General features: G+C 39.5%; 1 protein-coding gene across 1 annotated transcript; it reads right to left on the bottom strand.

Moving 5' to 3' along the window:
* Positions 1-1,468: 1,468 nt before the first annotated feature.
* Positions 1,469-2,413, bottom strand: LOC142446888 (olfactory receptor 52R1-like). The gene has a single exon (XM_075548622.1). It carries the CDS (start codon positions 2,411-2,413, stop codon positions 1,469-1,471), a length of 945 nt encoding a protein of 314 aa, XP_075404737.1.
* Positions 2,414-10,292: the final 7,879 nt, after the last annotated feature.

The raw sequence follows: 10,292 nt of genomic DNA, 5'->3' as shown, positions 1-10,292 counted from the left end.
TTCCTGCGGAGCTGCTAGCAGTTTTGAACTGCTGACTGTCTGGATCACAGCCCAAAGTGGAACCACTCCCTCCAGGGCTCCAGGGCTTCATAGCTTCAATGTACAATTTTTACGTAGGACCCAAATTGTACTTATTTAGTGTGCTTCTTTTGCTTGCCATACACTAATGAGATGCTCGGATTATATCTAATTTGGTGTCCCACTATCCTATCGTCTATCAGAAAGCTTGTATCAGCTTCATGGCACCAGGGCAACAGGCACATCTTATTCACTTCACTCATTCATGAATTAACTTGTAGGATTAATGATATTACTTGGAGTGTGTTGGTACTGGGGTAGAATAGTGAACTAAGTGGACTTGCTTTTTCAGAATACACATTCTTGTGGGGGAGCCGTTTCAAAGTCCATCACACTATCTCCTAGGAGAAGCAAGCATGGATCTGATTCCTTTAAAAATACCTTACTTTGTATTGATTTTAGTAACATAAGAGCCTGAGTTCTAGATTCTACCTCACTATTGACTTTGATGGAGGAGTGTACAATGATTCTATTGAAAATATATTTCTAATAACAACTAAAACCATATGCAAAATTAAAAACATTTTTTCTAGTGACTTTGCACCACATTTAAGGCTATAATATGGTGTCTGTAGGTTATAGTCCCTTTGTCAAAAATATCTCTATTCTGAAATTTATTCTCAGACATAAGCTAATTTTGGAGAAGATAAAATACATTCTTCAAATCTCTTCATCTAAAATTATTAGCAATTTCATTAAATTGCAATTTTTGCAACAATTTCCCACTTAGATTTCCAAACATTTTTGGAACTTAACCTACTCCAGCGTCATTACTCTTTGATTGTCCACTGTACTCATCTGTGGATGGAACTAGATTAATCTGTTGTATATATTTGTGTGGCTGTTTTAATTATTTTTTAAATCAAGGATAATTTTTTAAAGCTCAGGAAAATAAGTAGAAACATCAAAAATCTCACAACTCCAGGAGTTAGTGTTTATATTTATATGCATTTCTTACAACTTTTTCTATGCACATATTCCTCTTTTGAATCAGAAATTTATTGTATATTTTCATTAACTTTTATGATCATAACATTTCACATCCATAGACAGTATTTTCAAATAAATACACCTGATATTTAATTACACATTGCTTCCCTTGGTTTTGTAGAAATGAATATTTTAACAATTTTGATGTGTGTGTTAGAGAGAGAGAGGATTCTTAAGTCAACCCTTCCTTTTATTATCAGTCTCATCTCTTAGCATCACAAAAGTTGGGCCTCTGAAATTCTTTTGCTCTGCATTTCCTGAAAATTATTCTTCTTGCTTCTGGAGGGTTGTTATCTCTGGGACAGTTCTTCCACAGGTGGCTTTGTAATGACTCAAGAGAGCCTGGAAAATTTTTCTTGTTTTTGTCCTGAGAACAAAGTGTGGTTGGGAGACCCTTGGCTCAGGGACTTTTACCACAGAATCCATGAGTGACCCTGTCCCGTATCTGTTTGGTCAAAGCTCCATAGATAATAGGATTGAGCATGGGTGGTACCAGAAGATAAAGATTAGCCAACATGATGTGAACCACGCGGGGTACATGGTGGCCGAAGCGGTGGGTGAGGAAAGTGAAGAGGCCTGGGATGTAAAATGCCAAGATAACACAGAGATGAGAGGCACAAGTGCCAAAAGCCTTAAGGCGGGCTTCCCCCGAGGGTAACCGCAGCACAGCTCTCAGAATCATGACATAGGATATACTTATGACAGTCATATCAAAACCAGCCACAAAAAATGCCACACAGAGTCCATATACTCGATTTACTGTAGTGTCAGCACATACCAACTTCAGCACAGCCATGTGCTCACAGTAGGACTGGGGGATGACTGTGCTGAAGCAGAAGGGCATCCTGGAGATCATGATGCAGAAGGGACTTACCCACAACACCCCTCTTATCATCACAGCTGCCCCCAGTTTCCCCACTACAGATGGCGTCAGGATAGTAGAGTGTCGGAGTGGGAAGCAGATAGCCACATAGCGGTCCAAGGCCATAGCCATGAGCACCCCAGACTCCACAGAAGAAAATGCATGGATGAAGAAGACCTGAACGAGGCAGACGTGGTATTCAATCTCATGAGCATGAAACCAGAGTATGGCGAGCATTTTAGGTTGGGTGGAAGAGGAGAGGACCAGGTCAGTCATAGCCAGCATGGCCAGAAAGAGGTACATAGGTTCGTGGAGGGTAGGATCAGTTCGGATGATGTGAAGGACAATGATATTGCCAACTACAGCCACGGCATACATGACACAGAATGGAAAGGCAATCCAGAAATGGGAGTTCTCAAGCCCTGGGATTCCCAGCAAAATGAAGGACTCAGGATGAGAAGAGCTGTTCTCTGATGCCAACATCCTTGGATGGATAATTTGTTAACCATGGGAAAGGCAAAGGTTATAATAATCGGCATAATCATTAATATTATTCACATGTCAGTTGGATAGGGCTAAAGGAGTTACACCAGTAGCAAAGGACTCCTTAAGCAATAAACACTAACTTAAAATACCTTGATAGATGTGGTCAGCCTACTGGCTAGTAGATTGATGCCATGATCATAACACAATGACACCCATTTCTCATATCAATGCTTGCCCTGTTGGCCTGTGAATGACACTGTGAGCACCCTCCTCCACCTGTAGATAGTAAGGTCTTACTGTGTGACCCATGAGGTACCACCTGCTTAAAATTACTGCTATGACAGGTCACATGCTTCTTACCCAGAATCTTTTTACATTTGACTCTCAATTGCCCTCGCTTGAAAGCTTTAGTCCTTACTTCCTCTATAGCAGAGCATGTAGGTTTAGAAGAGAATCAATTTTAATCCCTCTTAACAAATGGCATTTGGTGACAGCCAAAAGTTTGACTCAACCACACCCATTGAATCCTACAAAGAGTGTCTTCAACTCCCAAACAGGCTTACCTGCCTCAGTTTAACCGTAGATTTTCATATCATTTTAATGATTTGTATTCACTTGTACAGTATCAGAGAAATGGGGCTCTTATTTTAGCCATCTTGCTCTAAAATAGGAATCTTTTTTCATTGTATCAAATTACCTGGATAATGGTTATAGGATTACTCAAAACATCAGCTCTTATTTAGATTATGGAGAAAAAAAGAAACATACTGTATCTGGACCCTAGCCGTCTGTTTTTCCTTTTCAACCTGGTTTGGTCTTCTTAAATAATTTTATGTATCCTGTGATCGTTTTTCTCTGGACTTGTTTTTTGTCCCTTTAAGTCCCCTTTGCTTCTGTGGCCCAATCCCAGAGGTTCCATGGTACCTGGAGTAGTATACTTAGACTATGTCCATTCCAGCACTGGATGAAATACCACTTAAAGATCACAGCTCCTCAGAACGCGTAATAACGTCTTTATTAAGTCTGCAAACTATTGCTATTTTTCTAGACACAGAGCTTCAGGATTTTAAAAAGTTTTGTTTCCAACTTTCATAAAATATTTACATCTTCTTTTTATAGTGGAAAGAATAGGACTCAGCATTTGCCCATGATAATGTAATAGATTTTTGTGAAAGTCCACTCTTGTAGTAAAAGGACCCTCAGCATGGCCCGGTGCTCTCTCTGTTAGATGACCATTGATTTGGACTAAAAATAGCATTAGGTAAAGCAGAGATTGTTGTTCCATGGTGCTATAAACCAGAACGGATGTAACTGATGCAATTATATTCCACAACAAACATAGATCTGCATTTGACGCAGAACCCCTGACTCTTGATTGTGTGCTCCTGATTTCACTGAAAGCAATGTGAAAACATACTTATTTTAAGGATCAAAGTCCTATGAATTGGGCCAAGAGTTACATCTTTCTCAGTATTTTACTTTAGGTTTGAGTTTTCAGTGAATTTCTAAGGAGAAGTTCTTGCTCCTGGGTCGGATAGTAGATATGTACAATTTTTTCCACAAGGGACATTTGGAACTGGAGGCCCGGCTCATAACTGAGGCTGCAGGCTCTGGTGAAGTTGTAACTTCAACTTTAATTAAACTGGCTTGTTCTAAGCCCTCCTTTCTGCATCTCTCTGTAAAGAATCTGTGATTTGGAGGTTAATGATTTGTAATTTTTTCTATAACTTTAACCTCCCTTAGCAAACAATGGAGATGTTATGAAAGGATGTTTGCCAGACAGATGCTCATTGAGTTGACCACAGGAGCATGTGGAGAAATTATACAGGCAGATTTTTTTTTTAAATGGTGCTTGCTAGGGTGGCTCTGGGAATCTGTTATAAATTCAGTCAACTAACCTTGCAGAATATGACACTGTTATTGTCTATGGCTGTACATAACCCCAACCCCCAGGGCTGAGGTCACGTACTCCTTTCCCCACTTGTCTACACAAAGCGCCCCTCTTTCTGAGAATGTAGGAACAGTTGCCACTTTTATTTTACACCTGTGTTTCCTGCTCTGCAAAGTGTGTTTGCTCTGAATACAAATTCCTCTCTTTTATTTCCGCAAAGCAGCTTCTTTTATTCTTTGAGACCTTAAGTTGTAGGGGGTAGAACAAAAATAAAAGAAAGGTAATTTGTCTTGTTGCCCCAAATTTATTTCTCACTTTCCATCCTATACAATATTTCTTTTCTTACTATCAGACCATAGAGATTCTGAGCAAGATGAGTAGGGTAAGTTGAAATTAGATACATTCTTTCAAACATAGTATCCACAATGATCACCAATTGAACTTCCCATTCAATGTTTCTGTTCACTCAAATTTCTCTTATAATAAATTATGATTCAGGAAATATGGCTACAGAAACTGAACGCTTACACTGTGTGGGACTATCTCTCACCTGTGAAGTAGGAATAAGCCCAGAGATGGTATCCTTCAGTTTGTTGGTTTCCATCATTCCACCCAGTGTGTAGGAATAGTTACATCCATCTGTTTAAGCCAGTTGATGAAGGCTGATAAAGATAAAGTGAAAGTTATTCAGGAAAATTTATATTTTGTTATCTTGCTATTGTGTCTCTGGCCCCAACATACAGAACAATACCATGGGAAAAGGTCTGTCCACACCCTGGTCCTATTTGGAAAGATTATGTACAGAGACAGGTTGTTACCTTTCTAGAGTCTCCCTGGAGGGCACAGTGGCAACTGCAAGTTCTCTTCCCATCTCAGACTGAGTGATTTGACCTGAGCCGGCAGCACACAGGGGCTCTGGTCATGTGTCACAGGCATTACTTGCCTTCCATCTCCTTGCAGCCTCCATGACTCCTGCTGCTCTCAGGCAAAAGCAGAAATGGCTGAGCACAAGAAAAGCTCACTCAGTGCTTTCTAGGAACCAGACAGGAGTCCTTACGTGGCTGTAAATGGATCCTGGTATTTTACCTTGGCATCCACCCAATCTTGCAGGCTATTTAAAAGACTGCCTCAGGTCCTCCTACCCCCCTCCACCACCCCACCCCTGCATTAGATTAGTTCTCTATTTCACACCCACAGGAGCTTCCTGGGAGTCAGGAACACAAAGATGGAAAAATTAACCCCTAAATTTCCTCTTTTCTAAGTATACACAAATGCAAATGTAAGGAACTTGAATGCATGTGTGAGAGGGAATATTTTTCAGACTACCTAAATGAGTTAATTTATATGCATGCATTTTTTGATTAGAGTGAGAGTGTTTACAGTTGTGTGCATATTTTATGCAGTGTGACAGTATAAGGATGTGCTTGCCATGTGGGTGAGGTGTGTATCTATATGTATGTTTATAATGATGCACATGATATATATGTCTAATGAGCTAGATCAGAGTGACTGTGTAAACACATATGTAAGCTTGTTTAATGTGCCTATATGAAAAATTACCTGCATTTAAGCTAGTTTCTACTGAGTAAAGTCCCACTCTTGGTAACCCATGTGTGTAAGAGCAGATCTGTCCCCGATAGCGTTTTCTGTGGTTGAGTCTTTGAATGTAGATCCTTAGGTCTTTCTTCTAAGGTACCCATTTTCAGTTAGCAGCCCAGACATTTGTAATCCACAAAGACAACTATCATAAATGATTAAAAAACAGAGACTTTTATAATTTCCACTCATATTCTATATAATCTGCAATTTTATGAGTGCACCATCACTAATGGCACATGTTTTCTGAAGATAGGCATCTAACGGCATGTTTGTTAATGGGAGATTATATATGTTTAAGAAGACATGTATGTTTTTACTGGAGTGTGGCACTTCTGTGTATACCAATATGGCTTTGGCCCTTCTGGGTAAGTAAGTATTTGGAGAAGCAAAGAGCTTCCAGATGAAGATCTTAGAACTCAAATATGTAATGCAAACCTCTTTCTGTATTTAACATAATTTATGCTATGCATTCCTTGTCCCCCACTTCATCTCTTCAGAATGTTAATAACTTACTACTTTGATCAATGGGAAACAGGCTGGATGGGGATGACTCTTGCAAGGGATATGTGGTAGTTACATAATCTGCTGTCAACTTGAGACTTATGAGTGAGAGTTGAATTTAGCCTGTCAATCAGGTTGCAGCATGATGACTTCATTTGGAAGCACTAAGGAGATAAACAGCTCGCTGGAGGCAAGATACGCACTCACTCCTTGGGAGACCTTGCAGCTGACCAGACACATGGAGCTCTTGCAGTGCCCTGAGCTGGAGGAGCCACGTGGAGATGCCTACCACTTCTGAGATGCATAAAATGCCACACGATCCACAGGACTTGTGATCTTCCTATATTCAGCATCATTACATATGTTTCATGAGTCTGAAGAGGATTTTATAGATTGGTATTGGACATATGGGCTAATATCAGCCTTATGAACTTGATCTGGAATGGGTCTGGATGTGTTCTTAATGTACAATTACTCTGTATATAAAGCTCTTTCTTATACACGTATGAGTATCTATGAATTTTCTCTTATCTACCCAGTCTAACAACACATTCTGGTCCTAGGATTCTGAGAATTCTTTCTTATTTGGGTGATTGTTAGTGACTGAAATGCTAATTTTTGCTATGTGGTTAGTCAACTGAGACATCCTGAGACAGACCTAGGAGAAGCTTATCACTCTGTTTTCTTGCTCATAGCCACCAATTAGACCACGTGATTATATTAAAACCTGAGTTAATGTAAAATATCTGAATGTGACCCCCAGGGTATAAATCCCAAATAACAGTATATAATCTCTATGTATCCTAATTTCAAATAATTACTTCAGGGTATACATGTTAGAGAAGGTATATTTAGTCACTGTAATTCCCCTTGCTGATGACACCCTCTAACAACTTCTCTCTTTTTCACTTCCTTGGTGTTGGTGAATTGGTTCTATTGCTCCAGGGCATGGGTCATCATCAGTGGTAACAATCCTGTTAATGTCATTTTTGAAACGTTGTGAGGCTAGGATGCTCGCCTCAATATAAACAGTTCAAGTTTATGTGGAGCTTCTTCTCCTTCAGCTTATTTTTCACTCACTGCCGTCATGTAGTGACGGAAACTGAGAAGGGCCTTCTTCTCCTAGAGAGAGCACAGTCCTGCCCACAACCAGAATTAGAATATTTAGCCCCCAAATGGTTTAAGTCCTTTCCTAAAGGCACCCATGAACGGAGTTTTTGTAATGACTGACATGGGAAACGACCCCATTTAGATAGGGCACAAAAGACACTTGTTAGTGCCTTTGATTTCACTCCAACTTGAAGCTTCAACAGACAGAGGCCTTGCCAACTGTCAGGCGCTGGGCCAGTCCTCACAGCAGCTGCGGTGGAGTCCATTGTTGCAGTCACGGTGCAAATGCGTTTTTGGCAGGTCTTTCTCTTTCTCACTGAACTCTAGCTTATTAAGGATGACGCCCTCTTTTTCAGAAACCGGTTTCTCCTCATTGCATGTCCAAAGTCAATAAGAACACATATCACCATTCTTGCTTAATGAGCATTCTGGCTAATATTCTCCCAGGACAGTTTTCTTTGTTTTAATGGCAGGCCAGGGTTATTCTTAATTCTTCCCCAAGCCCCCCAATTCACACGTGTTCGGTTTTCTCTGGTCCGCTTTATTCATTGTTGACACACAAGGCCATTGAAAACGCTATGGCTGGGGTCAGATGCCCCTTAGTGCTCACAGTGACTTCCCTATTCTTCAACAGGTGAAAGAGGTCTTGTGCAACAGATTTGTCCAATGAAATACGCCATTGAATTTCTCCACTGCTGCTTCCATGAGCATTGCTTGTAGATTAAAAAATATCCTGTAAAGCTTCATTCTTTTCTCCATGATCCAGTCTTCCTTACTTTTCGCAAGCGAGATTGTGTCATCCATGTATCTTCATGCCATGTTCTGCTTCACATAGCCCCGTTTCTGGGATCCTTGGCACAGTATGCAAATTGAATGAATATACTGGAAGAATAACATGGTGACACACACTTTCCCTAATTTGAAACCATGGAGCCTTTCCTTGTTTTGTGTGAAAGGGTAGACGTCTGCATTAGCACAAGGAAGTGTTCCAGTGTTCCCATTTCTCACCAATACCCATAGGAGGTTACGGTCCACACAGTCCATTGCCTTTGCACAGTCAATGAGACACAAGCGCGTGAGCATCTTTCTGGTATTCTCTTATTACAACCTCCTTTTATCTGATGTCAGCAAAGAGATCCCTTATGCCAGGTCCTCTTATGAATCCAGTCTCAGCTTTTGGCAGCTCTTTGTACTTCTACAATTGTTTTTGAATCATCATTAGCAAAATTTTACTTAAATACAATAATGATTTAAAAATAACTTCCACATTCTTTTGAGTCACATTCTTTTTTTTATTTGAATGGGCACAAATATGGCTCTCTTAAAGTCAGCTAGACAGGTGGGTCTTTGAAATTTCTTGGCATACATAATGATCATGTCCACCACTTTATCGGCCAGTAGAAACATTTCAATTGGGATTTTGTTAATAACTGGAGCCTTGTTTTTGCTCAGGAGAAAGGTGAGGCTCTATGATTCTGTAAGGATTTACAGTTTCAGAAACCCACAGAGGCCACCTACACTCGCCTATAAGATTTCTACGAGTTGGAATCTACTTGCTGGCCTTTGTTTTGCTTTGCTTCTGCTGTCAGAGATGCTTAGATTTCCTCCTAGAGTACCATTGGCTCTTGATGGTATGCCATCTCTTGAAATGATTACATGTTGACCACTTATTTTTGTAGTGACAGTATTTCTTCCATCTTCTTCTGAAATTTCCTGCATCATTCAATATTTTGTCCATTGCAACTTGACACTTAAATTTTTCAAAGTCAATGATTTCAGTATGAGATTCTCTGAGTATGCTTTGTCATTTTGATTTTGCATATTTTATTATAATTCACTCTCTTCTCAATCTAACTTTTGATATGTTCTGTTCAGCTCTTTTTCATTATATTTTGTTACATAAGCTTTAGCTATTCTATGTTTAAGATCAGATATGAGAGTCTCTTCTGTCATCCATTTTGTTTTCTTCTTTCCTTTTGTCCTGTTATTGACCTTTTCCCTTCTTCACGTGTGTTGTTTTTGATGTCAACCCACAGCTCATCAGGTCTTTTGTCATGAGTGCTCTCTGTGTCAAATATCTTCTTGAGATCTTCTCAAAATTCAGATGCGATACACTCAAGATTATATTTTGGGTCTTATCAATTGATTTTACTTTTATTCAACTTCAGCCTGAACTTACATATGAGAAATGGATGGTCATTTTCACAATGAGATCCTGGTCTCCTCTTGGCTGTTGATGTTGAGCTTCATCATCATCTCTTTCCACAGATATATAAGCTTGATTGCTGTGTATCCCAATAGCAAAGTTTATTAGTAGATTTGCCATTTAGGTTGTTCAAAGGTATTTGAAATGAAGAAACCGTGGGTCTTGCAAAATTCTATCATGAAGTGTCCAGCTTCATTTCCATCACTGTCTATATTTTCCAACTATTCCTCCTATAAAGAGTCATTGTCCTGGAAACCTACAGGGAAATTCTCTCCTGTCCTATGTTTTGCTATGAGTAAGAATCAACTCAATGTCACTGAGTAGGTTTTTCTTGTTCCTTTCTCTTCCTTTCCAACTTTCACATTTCAAGAGCCAATAGGATAACTAAAAATGTCATTTGATTGCATATTTGATCCATTTCAGGATGAATAAGTGAATAGAATTCATCAATGTATCACTAGCTTTCGAGGTTTGTGCATAAATGTGAATAATAGTTCTATCAATTGGACTTCCTTATAAGTATGTAGACAACATTGTACTTCAAGCTAGATTTTGAAATATTCTTTCTG

Source organism: Tenrec ecaudatus, chromosome 4 (assembly GCF_050624435.1).
Source record: "Tenrec ecaudatus isolate mTenEca1 chromosome 4, mTenEca1.hap1, whole genome shotgun sequence".
In the NCBI taxonomy this organism is placed as follows: domain Eukaryota; kingdom Metazoa; phylum Chordata; class Mammalia; order Afrosoricida; family Tenrecidae; genus Tenrec; species Tenrec ecaudatus.
Note: the sequence above shows the minus strand (reverse complement) of the source record. Positions and strands in the feature narration are given on the sequence as shown.